This window comes from Rattus norvegicus, chromosome X, assembly GCF_021556685.1.
Source record: "Rattus norvegicus strain SHRSP/BbbUtx chromosome X, alternate assembly SHRSP_T2T, whole genome shotgun sequence".
Lineage (NCBI taxonomy): Eukaryota > Metazoa > Chordata > Mammalia > Rodentia > Muridae > Rattus > Rattus norvegicus.
The window spans coordinates 159,858,274-159,873,740 of NC_141554.1; the positions used below are offsets into that span (position 1 = coordinate 159,858,274).

The window sequence follows — 15,467 nt, forward strand, 5'->3', positions numbered from 1 at the left end:
CTCGTTGGGATGAATCATTGAGTCACATTCTCTTTCTGACGTTCCTGAAGTTTCACCCCTTCTCAGACAGAAAGGGCCCCATGCCCTGTGGAGGTGGTGTGTTGTCGCCTGCGTTAATGCATGGGGCCAGGTGTAGTCCAGGCCACTTGTCTCACTGTGCCCTGTTGTGTAGAAGCATTGAAAGGAGTCAGTGTTCAGCTTCTCCCATTTTCTACAAGTGGAATTGCATTCCTCCACAGTGAATGAGGGCTTCCCTGCTGGATCACTTTACTGTCTAAAATTTGCATTATCCAAAAAGAACTTCCCCCTTTGTGCAAAGTGCCAGTGAGCCCAGAGAATTATTTCTTTAATCATATTATTATATAATGTCCTATTACTTCCAGCTTTGAGTGTCTCCTACTTGAGATATTGTACCTATCCTTACCAGGCGTGGATAGTCTCCATAGTGTTTTCCCAGTGTTGAATTTTATTCCTCTCTCTCTCTCTCTCTCTCTCTCTCTCTCTCTCTTTCTCTCTCTCTCTCTCACACACACACACACATGCCCCCCCTCTCTCTCTCTTTCTCTCTCTCTCTCACACACACACACACACACACACACACATACATGCCCCCCCCTCTCTCTCTCTGTGTGTGTGTGTGTGTTTGTGTGTACCTATTCCTTTTTGTGTGTGTTGCACACATGAGCCTCTGCATGTTGTGGCCAGAGATACTTCTGATGTCTGGTTTATTTTATGAATCTTGGTCTCCTTGTGAAGGTGGAGCTCAGCCACTGGGCTACCGTGTTAGGTCATTGGGTTCCAGGGATCCACCTGTCTCTGCCCCGTAATGCGGCTGTGACACACACACACACTGCTGTGCTGAGATTTTTCTTTAAACTTTTATTTTGGTTATTTTATTTATGTGGATCTATATGTGTCTGTCTGTCTGTCTGTCTGTCTGTCTACTCATGCATTCAGATGGCCACAGAGGGTGACAGACCCCTAGAGGTAGAGCTGTTGTGGGCCACCTGATGGGTTCAGGAATTTGAACTCAGGTCTTCTGCAAGAGCAGCAAGTGCTCTTAACCTCTGACCCAGGTCTAAAGCCCCTGTTCTGAGGTCTGAAAAGGCTTTCTAGGGATGTGAACTCATGCTTGTTCAGCAAGCATTTTACCAGCTGACCCATGTCTCCCTAGCTACATGTTCCTTTCTTAGACGTTTGAGCTCAGATATATTTGCTGCTGCTGCTGCTGCTGCTGCTGCTGCTGTTGTTGTCGTTCCCCCCCTTTCATCCCCGTGCTCCTCCTCCTCCTTCCTTCTCCTTTTTCTCCTTCCTTCTTCTTCCGTGTCCACACTGATGATGTATACCGAACACATTCTGTGACCCTTACTATTCAACTGTACAGCATCTAAATGTGTAGATGTGTGTCTGTCCCCCCGGGTACACCGCAATTCCTGTAACAATGTCACAACTCCTATGACAGTGTCCCACTCTGCTGGCAGCACCAAGGTAGTTCACCCACAGATCTCCAGGGAAATTGGGGATATTAAGCAAGCAGGGATGTCTTTTCAATGGAAAAGATGTAAAAACCTGTCCTTGTTTCATGTAAGCTAGAGAGTGGAGGTCCTAAAAGAGCCTGGTGCTCTGAGTTATCTGTTGGGCCTCCACATCTCCCACAGCCAGGACCGGACATACCTGATTGTCTAAATGACCCTTACACTACCTGCAGAGGCACAGGCTCCCCCAAGCTGCCAGAACCCGGACAGGAGATACATAATAGCACAAATGGCCTCTAAGCTATCTGTATGGCTCAGAGCAGGCCAGATCCTTTCTGAGGCCCTTAAGCTAGGACAGGCAGCCTCTCCCTAGAACCCCTGTTCTTAGAAGAAGTGGCATGACCCCTGGGTTGCTTTCTGGTGGAATTATGCTTCCCTGTGCACCGGGGATTGTGGTACACCTGGAAACTCTCTTCCTGCTCATAGCGACTCTAAATATACTGGAAAATAATGCCCCTGTCATCAGAGCCCCCCGAAGTTTGATCCCAGCTGACAACGTTGACCTTGACCATGTTTTTCTTCTCACCTCTTTGCTGAGCATTTCGTCGTCCAGGGGCTGGGCAGGGAGGGGGACACGTCTGTGTGCTGTACAAAGCAGTCACATTCATATCCACAGGTGACGTCACAGGCAGTAGGTGACGGGCATGTGAGTTGGTGAGTTCCACAGCTCACAAACGGCAGAAACATATTTACTCAGTCTTGAGGGTGAGTTGCCAGGGTGCTGGTCTGGTTGGGACACAGCTGAAAGTCATCCCCATGTAGTGACAGCACATCTGTCCTGCCGCACAGCGTGGACCATAAGAAGAAGGGCTACAGCACTTGGCCTTGGGGAGGATGCAGACCAGGGATGTCCTCTTTTACTCCTCCACAGAAGTAGGTTTTCAGGGAAATGATGCAGGAGTGGAGGTGCTTGCACAAAGGCAGAGTATCTGTGTTAGAGGGGAACTATCACTTCTCACTGAGCTCTCTCCTGTGCCTGTTGGACGTGCCCAGCAACACTGGCATGGAGCTTCTCGGGCAGAACCCTAACTAAGTGAAGCTTCCCGGGAAACATGAAATCACTGGAGTCGGCAGTGAGGAAGTGTCAACTCTGCCCTTGTAAGCGACCTGAGATTTAAAACGGGCATGGGTTCCCCTCATTTTTTATGGAAGCACAATTGGATTCTTTCTGGTTCATCCGAAATACACTTCAACCCCACAGGTTGTTAAGGCTTCTAACTAACCCCTAACATTTCCAGTCTGTGTGCCTACAACAAACATCGCCGTCACATGTCAAACCAGAGGTGAAGTCTTCCTCTAGGACAGGGGCATTCTGAGTGTGGGAGGTGATGGACAAAGGGAACACTGGCCCATAGAAAGTTGGCAGAACATCAGCTCTGTTGCCCTGCAATCTTGCCTTTTTCCTATGCACTAAGGCTGTGGGGTGTGAGTCAGCTGAGTTTGTGCAGATTGGTGGGGCAACACATTGTCTGCTTCTTGTAGGGTGGGTGGCTTCTTTTCCAGAGGACAACTGGATGACCTGAGCCCCCTGGGCACCAACTTTGTTTGAAACCCTGAGGACCATAGGAAAGTGGCAAATAAAATCAAATTTACCTATTTATGAAATGTTTGGTGTGTGTAATTTGATAATGGCAGAAGCCACTGTTTATGCAATAACTAGCAATTTTTTGACCATCTTTCAGTTCACAATATGTATGTACCCCATTCTTCATGAAGTACAAATTCACCCGTGTTTTCGTTATACCGAGTGGCTAACGATACTGTGTTGGCAAGATATCCAGGTCTCTCGTTGGTGGTTTTCAAATCATCCAACGAATGCACGTGTTTTTTTTTTAATACCGGTTAGAAGAAAATTGCCTATTAAATGACAGTATCTGAAATGACATTAGCAGGTTAGTGGTGCTGAGGAATACAAGGACTTGATCGTGGCCACATTGTCGATTAGTTTCATTTTAGTATTCATTTTCTGTTGACCCTGTCTGTGTGTAAGTACGTGCAGGTGCATTTGGATTCCTGTGGGTGGCACAGGAGGGCCTTGCATTTCCCGGGAATTGTAGTTGCAGGTGAATGTGAGCCACATGAAGTGGGTGCTGAGCACTGCACTCAGGTCTCCCGCAAGGTTTGTAAGCACTCTTAATCACAGAGCCATCTCCCCGTTCCCAGACTACCACCCCTTTTGTATAAAATGGACTTAGCTTTGGTAAGCCTTCCGTTCTCTCTGAATTTTCATTACACACTTTTCTTTCTGTATTTGTCAAGTGTATTTTAGGATCCTTTTCAGCAATTTCAGATTGTTCAGCACAATTTGCTTACAGAATTACAGAACTTTTATAAAATTTATAAAACTGCCACATGGTTACATTTTTTGAAAAGTAAGTGTAAATTCCTGAAGATTGTTATAAAGAGGTTTTACAGTGTGATTGAGAAATATCTATGTGCTTATGTTATTTGTCAACACACAAAAGAAGCACGTTTAGACAAGCTATTGTGGATAGGAGAGAAGGAAATATTTGTGTTTCAAACATTTGGCTCACATCTCCAACCTATTCTCATATGGCCAGTGTGTGCGTGTGATATAAATTATATCGGTACATCGCCATGGGATTCTTGTGGCTGTTGAGATCTAGCACTGACAATGAGATAGGTCCTCTTACCTCAGACTTAAGCATGTTTATGTCAAGTGTCATCTGAGCCCCTTTCTTTAGACAGGCTGACCCCCTGCCTTTGTGACAGGGAAAAGGGAGAACAACAAACAGCAAAGAGTGTTTAAAGGAACACATTCTTAAGATAGCCTGGAGGAGAATGATTTCCAACAAAGGTTACTATTGTTACAATAGTTGACCCCATGCTATAAAAATGCTTGGTGTGTATAAGAAGCTGGAAACTGGTGTGTGAAGAAGTTGTTCTGCCCGGGACTGGAACTGCAGCCCACTTCACTAGGTCTTTCCAGTCATTACTGCTGGATGTTTTAAATGCCCAATTTGACGACTTTTGTTCCCTTAATAAGACTACCTCAGTCTTTTTGGCTAAAGGTTGTAAGTTCCTCATTTGACGATGCTTTGCTGTCTGCCTCTTCTATGTATGTGCTGCATTATGTCATATACTGTTTTACTTTTGCTTACAATATACATAATGAATGTACTCATTTGAAACCAAGAGTACATATGTGATGTATGGCTGTCTATAGGAAAGGTCATTTAAAAGAGGAATTGGCATACTGGCTCTTTTCAGAGGGAGGAAGGAGGGAGGGAGGGAGGGAGGGAGGGAGAGTGGGAAGGGAAGGGAAGGGAGAGGAGAGAGAGATCGAGTTGTTTAAAGTTTTAAACTTAATCATTTATAGACTTCTTTTGTGTATGTGTGTTTTGCTGGGAAATGATCTCAGGTCCTCTGCAAGAGCAACAAGTGCTCCTAACCAGTAAGCTTTCTCTCAAGCCTCCAAGGATGCTTTTAAATGGTAGGTTTTCATTACGCACGTGCGCACACACACACACTCACACACACACACACACACACACACACACACACACACAGAGAGAGAGAGAGAGAGAGAGAGAGAGAGAGAGAGGAGACAGACAGACAGACAGACGTACCCATTGTTTTTTGGTTCAAGACGAGAGTAGAAAATTAACACGTCCTTTACTTGCTCAGTATGTTTGATTTTTGGATCACTAAACAGCAATGGGTTGCTTTTCTTAGAATTTGGAGGACAAGACCCAAGCGTTTCACACCATGAAAAACTAAGGAAAAGACAAGAGAATTTGTGAAATGAAAATTAGCTACTGTTGTGCATCTTGGCGATTCATTCTCAGGCACATAGATCTCTACTGGGTGGAAGTATATGATCCTAAACATATGAATTTAATAATATACATTCCCCCCTTTTCTTTTTTTTTTTTTTTTTGGTTCTTTTTTTCGGAGCTGGGGACCGAACCCAGGGCCTTGCGCTTCCTAGGTAAGCGCTCTACCACTGAGCTAAATCCCCAGCCCCCATTCCCCCCTTTTCAATGTTTACATGCTTCGTTCAAGTTCGGTTAAACATTTGGACTAATTGAGATAGCTCTAAATAAAGTAAAAGGAATTCCTTCCTCCCTTGTAAGAGCTCGGTATAAGTTGAAACACATGCATGCACAGTGGCTAATTTTGAGTGCCTTTGAGTAGTGTGTGTCCTGCTAAAATCCTTCATGAGACCTCTCTCAAAATCAGTGTGTCCATGCTTGCGGGTGCTCTTTTTCTAAAATCATCCCCAGTGTTCTCATCATAATAGGACCCAGCCTGAAAGGAGGCTACAATTCCTGGGCTCCCTTCTCTGTGCTTTCCCCATTGCTCTGATAAAATACCCTAACAAAAGCAAGTTACAGAAGGATTTATTTGTCTCACAATTATAGTCTCCCATGTGGCAACTGCTTTGTATGGGGAGTTTGAAGTAGCCTCATCACACTGTGTACTCTGCCAGGAGAAAAGAGCAATGAATGCATTCCTGCTAGTGCTTGGTTCGCATCACCTGTCTAGGGAATGGTGTCACCCACAGTGGGCAAGAAGTATGCTGACATCACCTAACATAATCTAGAAAGCTGCCCCCACAGAGGCCGTCTCCCCCATAACTCTAACTTCTGTAAAATTGACAACCACCATAACAGTTCCCTTCCTCCACATCATGTCACTTCTGCTTTCAGTGTGTGCCTTGTTAACCTTCCTTTGCTACAGTTTTCCTTTCCTCCCACCCTGCAGGTGGGAGCATGGTCTCTCTGGAGGACCTGACCAGGATTTTATGCTTTCTTAAGCTTGTCCACTACCAGATAACCCCACTCCCACTTACTTTTCCTACTGAAATCATTCTGACAATATTCTTTTGTCAACTCGGTAGATCTCAAGCTCTCTTTTCTCCTAAGGAGACTGGGAAATCTTCCTGTTGTTCTAAAAAGGTGGAGGTCACCCAAGTGTGGACCAGCAGATGAGGGAATGAGTAAAATGACCTATGCATGCAGTGGACTATCATTCGAGTGTGGGAAGGGATGGAGGGATGGAGGAGCACTGGTTCAAGCTGCTATTTGGGAGAGCCATAAGAACCTTTTGTACCGTGGGTGAAACATCTTGAATCCAGATGCTAAGTGAAATGGACCAACACAAGTACACTCAAGAGGCCACCTTTTACTGAGTGATTCCACCTACAGGGGCTGTCCAGCCCAGACAAGAGCTGATGTGGCAGAAAGCAGATTAGTGGCTGTGGGGCACTGGAGACCCAGAGAGCTGTAGCTCTCCGTGTGGCACTTGACCTCCGGGATGCTTGGGGCTCTGAGGTTGAGCCTCCACACAAAAACAGGGGGAAACCCTCAGGCTCACCGTGGTGCCTGGTGTACTGCGGTGGGGGTACAAGGAGCATTCGGTTAATGGGTAGGGCCACTGAAAGCACCTTACAAGCCTAAAAGTGTGACTTTCGCCATAGCGCCACTGAGCTGCTTCCACCTTACATCCCATTTCCTGGAGGAAGGCTCCTTCAGCAGTCCAAGAAGACAAGGGAGCCACAGTGCCCCTAGCCAGTGCTGTCCCAGAGCCCACACTCACACGCATGGGCTCTCCCTTATGCCCCCCCTCTCTCATTATCACTATCATCAGTGGGAATGAGTACACGAGAGTGGGCTGTGACCATTTAGAGGTCCCTAGGATACACAGCCAGGCACACAGGGGACGTTGGGCCTTGGGAATCAGTGTTCTGGCCCACAACCCAGCATGCCAGCTGAGCAAAGCCAGGTGGAGCCCAACATGCCCAGGACCAGGCAGAGCAGCCCTGGAGGGTTGGGTCGATGCTCCCGCTCCTCCAGAGCTGGGCTTACCTTCTCTGCGACTCTGGCGTTAGCACCATCTTCAGCAGAGCGGCCATGTGCCATGGCTGAGCGAAAAGGTACCCATCTTCCTGACAGCCATCCTGGAGTTCCTGACCCACGGGCTGCTGGAGCTGGCAGGCCATGACACAATGCCAAGGCAGCCAGAGTCTCATCATCCGGGAGCTGCTGGACATGGCTCTCTACAGCAACGTGCTGCTCAGAGAACTCTTCCTTTCTCTAGTTTGTCACCATCTCCCAGTTAGCCCAGGCCCATAGTAGTCCTCATAGTTGTCCTCAGTGCTAGCTCCTGCTGCTTCTGGTGCTGCTGCTGCTGCTGGTGGTTCTGCTGCTGCTGCTGCTGCTGCTGCTGGTTCTGCTGCTGCTGCTGCTGCTGGTTCTGCTGCTGCTGCTGCTGCTGCTGCTGCTGCTGCTGCTGCTGCTGCTGCTGCCATTGCTTGGCTCTGGGTTGCTGACCCACCCATCTGCCAGCCCCATCTAATCATCGCACATCATTGATGAGTCCTTCCCACACAACCTTTCCCACAGATGGCCCTGCTTGGCTGGCCAGCATTGCCCCTTGCTTCTCCCACTTGTGTTCAGATTAAAGCTTTAGTTTGAGGACCCCCATATGCTTTACTCTGCCCTTTCCTTTGGTCATGGGAAGGGGATAGGGTGGGTGTGAGTGTAGTGGTAGGGAGGAGGGGGAAGTGGGCCTAGTTGAAAAAACATGGTAGGGAGGAGGGCGTTAGTTAGGTGCTGAGGTGCAGGTCACCCACAGGCTGCTTGCTCCTAGCGTTTTTTGTTGGGAACGAGGTGGGAGTGGAAAGTGGTTCAAGGGGTTAGGTGGATGTAGTTGGAGGAACATGGATGGGAAGTTGGGTAGGTGCTGGTGTGAGGGTGGCCCACATGCTGGGTTTCCAAGCTTTTCCTTTGGGCAAGAGGTGGGAGCAGGGGCCTCGGGAGGCTGGCCTAGTTGCAGGAACACAGTAGTACTGTTGGGGTGTAGGTGTGAAGGCAGGCTGAATGTGGGTGTAAAGGGGATGATGGCCTCTTGTCCCTGAACTGGTCTGGGCCAACCTAGCCAACTGTATCAGAAAGATGGCTCTTCTCATAGGAGATGGTAGAGCAGAGGGCAAAGGTGGGCTTTTGGTTGGGAATGCGGATGTGAGCTCAATCGTGGCAGGTGAGGGCCAAGGTCATAAAAGCATCACGAAGCTAGTTTTTGTCGTGATTGGTCCTCAGGTGGTCAGCAAAATTGCCAGGAGGCTCCCTTGGCAATGACTGAATGTAAGGTGTAAGCTAGCAATGGCTTCCACTGTGCCAGGGTCAGTACTAGCTGTCCATGCTGGTCTCATGCTTGTTGAAGCTTGTTTAGTGGGTTCCCAGAAGTAGTACAGGAGAATACTATTGCTCTCTGTTACCCTTTAAAACTTCATAAAACCGCATTGCTGGAAACACAATATATGTGAGTCATAGGGCATGGCAAAATCAAACTCTCTGACTTACTGCCTTGAGAACGTCAGCACTATCCTCCTTATTGTTTTGAGGCAGGGTCTCTCAGTGAACTTCAACTTCAACATTTTAGTTAGGATGGTTGCCCATACAGCTCTCGATTCACTTGTCTCCTTTCTCCATGCTAAGGTTACAGCTATGCACAGCTATGCCCTGCCTCTTTTAATGCACTGAGGATTCTCATTCATTTCCTCATGATTGCAGAGCAAGGTTTCCTTCCCAGAGCCATTTTCCCATTCTTAAATTTGGTAATTTTCCCTCATCCTTAACTTGGTGATCCTTGATATCAGTGGTACTGAGAGTCTATTCCCAAGTGAAATAAGAGTTTGGATCCAAGAAGCATCTTTATCCTCAATAGCCTGCTCATAAACTCTACTCTCATCAAGATTGTCTTTGGAATTGAGGTTTAACCTAATGGCAAAGCATTTTTTGTCAAGTACAATATCTCTAGTAATTCCCTAAATCCCACTGATTGCATTGTTCACACTCTCATTACTTCAGGTAGATATCACAAAGTACCATGTGTGCTTAGGTTGAGCTGTTACTTTTAGGATACATTATTATGAAAGTATATCCTATGGGAAAGCTCATCTGCCTAGGTCTCTTGAATCTCCCAGTCTTTTGCCATCCCCATCTTGTACCACCTTCAGATACTGATAGCAAGAAAGCCACCAGCAGATTTTGAACTTGAAGCATATACCAAAATAAACCTGTTCTTTACAGCTAGCACCAACTGTGTGGTATTGTTATTAACAATAAGAAACAGTAAGGCGGGGCTGGGGATTTAGCTCAGTGGTAGAGCGCTTACCTAGGAAGCGCAGGGCCCTGGGTTCGGTCCCCAGCTCCGAAAAAAAGAACCAAAAAAAAAAAAAAGAAAGAAAGAAAGAAAAAAAAAAGAAACAGTAAGGCATTCATCGAATTCATTGGTTTTGTACATATACCCCATTAGCCAATTAGCAGCTAGCTTTAAAGAATGGTGGTTTAACTCAGACTTATATAGGGTGACAACGTGGTGGGAAAACATTTCGGAAAGTTGGAATGCTAGCTTTCCAGATGAGCTGGGTACCTTAAACTGTTGTTCAATATATGACACCATCTTTCTGAAAGAAAAGATGCATCGGCCCAGGAACTACAGAGAAAAGTGGAATTGGCCCCGTATCACTTAATACTCAGTCAGAAACATTTCTTTGCTACTTGCTCCAGCTGCACTGGATTACATAGTTTAGTAGCTATAGTTTTCAAGGTAAGAATATTTAAGGGAATGCAATTATAGTTTTAGGGAATTAGATTTCTCAGGACACTGACCTGAAAGGCAGAATAGAACTCTAGGTATTGTCTGTGAACACAGATCTTGATTGTACAGGGGCAATTGTGTTATGGTACACAGTGAGAGCAATCAGTACTCTGGTTTAGAAACAGGGAACCTATTCCGAAGACGTTGACTAACCGCTTGCCAAAGACTTCTGGATAATAGAAACTTGCTGCAACCCAATAAAGGCAGAATCACCAAAAGATCACACGCGCTACTCAGGAGAAAGGTTCTGGTCACCCCATCAGAAAGAACCCAGGCTTGCAGAATGCGCAGAAGGTAAAATAAATCTGGAACGTATGACAGAACATGCCAGTTCTGCTTAGCAATACACTCCTAATGTTCAGATACATAGAGATCAATTTAATGTCATCTGGTGCTTTTTCCCACTCCCCAGAGTGCTGTGCTAGTTTATATGGAAACCAAACAATAATGTATTACAAGAGGGAGTATGCCTAAATTGTCAAATTCTCACAATTTTCAAGACAAAACATTTCTAATCTTTTCTAAATACTTCTTGATGATGCCAAGTCCCGCCAGGAATAAAGGGAAAGGAGATCAATATGCCAAGGGAACCTCTGTCCTTCCATGTTTATTGAAGCTGTACCTAGAACAGCCAGGAAAATTAATCAACATTATCCAACTACAGACCAATGCGTAAAGAAAGCAGATTACACAGTGGAATTTCCTTCAGCCTTAAGGACGAAGTTACCCCATTTGAGGCAATATGGATGGAATTGGAGGGCACTAATTTAAGTAACCAGGTAGGCACACAAAGCTAAATTACCACAGTGACAATAGAAATGAAACAAAACAAAGAAGCAAAAACCAGAAGCTAGACCACGTGTTTCATCACCTGTCCCCAAAGATTAAGCAAGTTGTTAGGAAGGTGACTTATCAGACCCCCTGTCCCGAGGGAGAGATGGTTTCCTGCAGAACGAGGTGGAGGAGGTGGTTCTGCTCAGCAGTTAGCAGTGGCCACATCTCCACCTGCAGCTTCTTGATGCCTTCAGTATCCTTTTCGTGGGCAGCCATGACCAGGGACTGCAATAACAAAAACAGCTCCTCTGGAAGCTGGCCGCTGCTATCCTGGCCATGGCCATCGAAAGCCTCCCAAGAGTACTTCTCCAGGGTCTGGGCGTGCTCAGGCAGCAGCTTGGCAGGCGGTGGTTGCAGGAGCAGCAGCAACAATACACGGGACACCTCACACCTGACAAGAACGTCAGCGAAGGCACCGAGTGTACCAGGTGACTGCGCAACAGAGCCTGGGGCGTGGTCCGGGGGCAGCGGCAGGGGCAAGGTAGAGCCCAAGACAGGTCTCGGCTGGGGTCCCGGCAGAGATGGCTGAGGCACAGAAGGCAGCTGCTGCGGCAGCTCGGGTTGCTGTACCGGGTGGCCCCCATGCTCCCGTGCCAGGCGTTGCATGCGTGTAAAAACCGCCAGGGCGCCAGTGTAGTCGCGCGCCAGCAACTGGCAGGAGGCAGCATCACCAAGTGCCTGCAGCGCGGCCAGTGGCATCAGGGGCAGGTGCAGCTGGGCAGCACGTTGAAAGTGACCTGCAGCAGCGGCTGGCTGGCCCACAGCGCGAAGGGCGGCAGCCAGTTCTAGGCACAGTGCGGCAGCAGCGGCGGGCTGGCCCAGCTCAAGGTGCAGGCGCACGGCGGCGCCAAGGGCGCTGGCGGCCGCCTGCAAAGGCTCCCCATAAGCCGCAGGACAGCCCAGGCGTTGGCGCGCATCGCACTCCTGCCTCAGGAAAAGTCGGGCCGCCTCTGTAAGGGCCAGCGCTTCCCCGGGCCCATGGAAGAGCGCCTGCTGGCAGCGTGCCACAGCCAGCTGGCACCAGGCGGCATAAGGCAGGCACTCTTGAGCTCGCAGCTCCCGGGCCAGCTGTGCGAACTGCTCCCCGGCCTCCGCCACGTTCGGCTTCCGCAAGAAGCGCTTCTTGAGCTTGTTGGACACCTGCCGGTAGCGGGCCAAGAAGTCCCCAGCCTCAGAGCCTGGCCAGGAGCCTCCGCCCAGGGACGACGCGGAGCCCGCCGCCATGTTGACCGGCTAGCCGCGCTGGCTTACTTCCGGTTGAGGGAGGGCTGAGGAGAACAGTTATGACTATCGCTACGCTGCGACTAGTCCACGCAAGAATCACAATTCATCACCTCCACTTCCGCCTCCGGCGCCACAGCGCTCTGACTTAGCTGAAGTTATACGAAGAGCGTTATTGCAGGACCAGAACAGATGACCACAAAAGCTAGTGAAGGAAGAAAATGCATAGCACCAGCGGCACCTTATAAAAATAAAATCTGCGGGGGCAGGGCGTGAGTGACACACACTGAGGGGCGGGCAAGGAACAGTGCCAGACAAGTAGGCAAAGGATTACTTTGCTGCCAGGCTTAGAATTGCCCTCCTCACTGCTTCAACAAGCAGAAGTCCAGCATGGACAGCTAGTACTGACCCTGGCACAGTGGAAGCCATTGCTAGCTTACACCTTACATTCAGTCATTGCCAAGGGAGCCTCCTGGCAATTTTGCTGACCACCTGAGGACCAATCACGACAAAAACTAGCTTCGTGATGCTTTTATGACCTTGGCCCTCACCTGCCACGATTGAGCTCACATCCGCATTCCCAACCAAAAGCCCACCTTTGCCCTCTGCTCTACCATCTCCTATGAGAAGAGCCATCTTTCTGATACAGTTGGCTAGGTTGGCCCAGACCAGTTCAGGGACAAGAGGCCATCATCCCCTTTACACCCACATTCAGCCTGCCTTCACACCTACACCCCAACAGTACTACTGTGTTCCTGCAACTAGGCCAGCCTCCCGAGGCCCCTGCTCCCACCTCTTGCCCAAAGGAAAAGCTTGGAAACCCAGCATGTGGGCCACCCTCACACCAGCACCTACCCAACTTCCCATCCATGTTCCTCCAACTACATCCACCTAACCCCTTGAACCACTTTCCACTCCCACCTCGTTCCCAACAAAAAACGCTAGGAGCAAGCAGCCTGTGGGTGACCTGCACCTCAGCACCTAACTAACGCCCTCCTCCCTACCATGTTTTTTCAACTAGGCCCACTTCCCCCTCCTCCCTACCACTACACTCACACCCACCCTATCCCCTTCCCATGACCAAAGGAAAGGGCAGAGTAAAGCATATGGGGGTCCTCAAACTAAAGCTTTAATCTGAACACAAGTGGGAGAAGCAAGGGGCAATGCTGGCCAGCCAAGCAGGGCCATCTGTGGGAAAGGTTGTGTGGGAAGGACTCATCAATGATGTGCGATGATTAGATGGGGCTGGCAGATGGGTGGGTCAGCAACGCAGAGCCAAGCAATGGCAGCAGCAGCAGCAGCAGCAGCAGCAGCAGCAGAACCAGCAGCAGCAGCAGCAGCAGAACCAGCAGCAGCAGCAGCAGCAGCAGCAGAACCACCAGCAGCAGCAGCAGCACCAGAAGCAGCAGGAGCTAGCACTGAGGACAACTATGAGGACTACTATGGGCCTGGGCTAACTGGGAGATGGTGACAAACTAGAGAAAGGAAGAGTTCTCTGAGCAGCACGTTGCTGTAGAGAGCCATGTCCAGCAGCTCCCGGATGATGAGACTCTGGCTGCCTTGGCATTGTGTCATGGCCTGCCAGCTCCAGCAGCCCGTGGGTCAGGAACTCCAGGATGGCTGTCAGGAAGATGGGTACCTTTTCGCTCAGCCATGGCACATGGCCGCTCTGCTGAAGATGGTGCTAACGCCAGAGTCGCAGAGAAGGTAAGCCCAGCTCTGGAGGAGCGGGAGCATCGACCCAACCCTCCAGGGCTGCTCTGCCTGGTCCTGGGCATGTTGGGCTCCACCTGGCTTTGCTCAGCTGGCATGCTGGGTTGTGGGCCAGAACACTGATTCCCAAGGCCCAACGTCCCCTGTGTGCCTGGCTGTGTATCCTAGGGACCTCTAAATGGTCACAGCCCACTCTCGTGTACTCATTCCCACTGATGATAGTGATAATGAGAGAGGGGGGGCATAAGGGAGAGCCCATGCGTGTGAGTGTGGGCTCTGGGACAGCACTGGCTAGGGGCACTGTGGCTCCCTTGTCTTCTTGGACTGCTGAAGGAGCCTTCCTCCAGGAAATGGGATGTAAGGTGGAAGCAGCTCAGTGGCGCTATGGCGAAAGTCACACTTTTAGGCTTGTAAGGTGCTTTCAGTGGCCCTACCCATTAACCGAATGCTCCTTGTACCCCCACCGCAGTACACCAGGCACCACGGTGAGCCTGAGGGTTTCCCCCTGTTTTTGTGTGGAGGCTCAACCTCAGAGCCCCAAGCATCCCGGAGGTCAAGTGCCACACGGAGAGCTACAGCTCTCTGGGTCTCCAGTGCCCCACAGCCACTAATCTGCTTTCTGCCACATCAGCTCTTGTCTGGGCTGGACAGCCCCTGTAGGTGGAATCACTCAGTAAAAGGTGGCCTCTTGAGTGTACTTGTGTTGGTCCATTTCACTTAGCATCTGGATTCAAGATGTTTCACCCACGGTACAAAAGGTTCTTATGGCTCTCCCAAATAGCAGCTTGAACCAGTGCTCCTCCATCCCTCCATCCCTTCCCACACTCGAATGATAGTCCACTGCATGCATAGGTCATTTTACTCATTCCCTCATCTGCTGGTCCACACTTGGGTGACCTCCACCTTTTTAGAACAACAGGAAGATTTCCCAGTCTCCTTAGGAGAAAAGAGAGCTTGAGATCTACCGAGTTGACAAAAGAATATTGTCAGAATGATTTCAGTAGGAAAAGTAAGTGGGAGTGGGGTTATCTGGTAGTGGACAAGCTTAAGAAAGCATAAAATCCTGGTCAGGTCCTCCAGAGAGACCATGCTCCCACCTGCAGGGTGGGAGGAAAGGAAAACTGTAGCAAAGGAAGGTTAACAAGGCACACACTGAAAGCAGAAGTGACATGATGTGGAGGAAGGGAACTGTTATGGTGGTTGTCAATTTTACAGAAGTTAGAGTTATGGGGGAGACGGCCTCTGTGGGGGCAGCTTTCTAGATTATGTTAGGTGATGTCAGCATACTTCTTGCCCACTGTGGGTGACACCATTCCCTAGACAGGTGATGCGAACCAAGCACTAGCAGGAATGCATTCATTGCTCTTTTCTCCTGGCAGAGTACACAGTGTGATGAGGCTACTTCAAACTCCCCATACAAAGCAGTTGCCACATGGGAGACTATAATTGTGAGACAAATAAATCCTTCTGTAACTTGCTTTTGTTAGGGTATTTTATCAGAGCAATGGGGAAAGCACAGAGAAGGGAGCCCAGGAA

At 49.0% G+C, this 15,467-nt stretch overlaps 1 protein-coding gene across 1 annotated transcript; it reads right to left on the bottom strand.

Annotated features, from left to right (window-relative positions):
- Positions 1-10,520: 10,520 nt before the first annotated feature.
- Positions 10,521-12,252, bottom strand: LOC134484027 (40-kDa huntingtin-associated protein). The gene has a single exon (NM_001433294.1). The coding sequence runs from the start codon at positions 12,219-12,221 to the stop codon at positions 11,076-11,078; it is 1,146 nt and encodes a 381-aa protein (NP_001420223.1). The 5' UTR covers positions 12,222-12,252; the 3' UTR covers positions 10,521-11,075.
- Between the last annotated feature and the right edge of the window lie 3,215 nt (positions 12,253-15,467).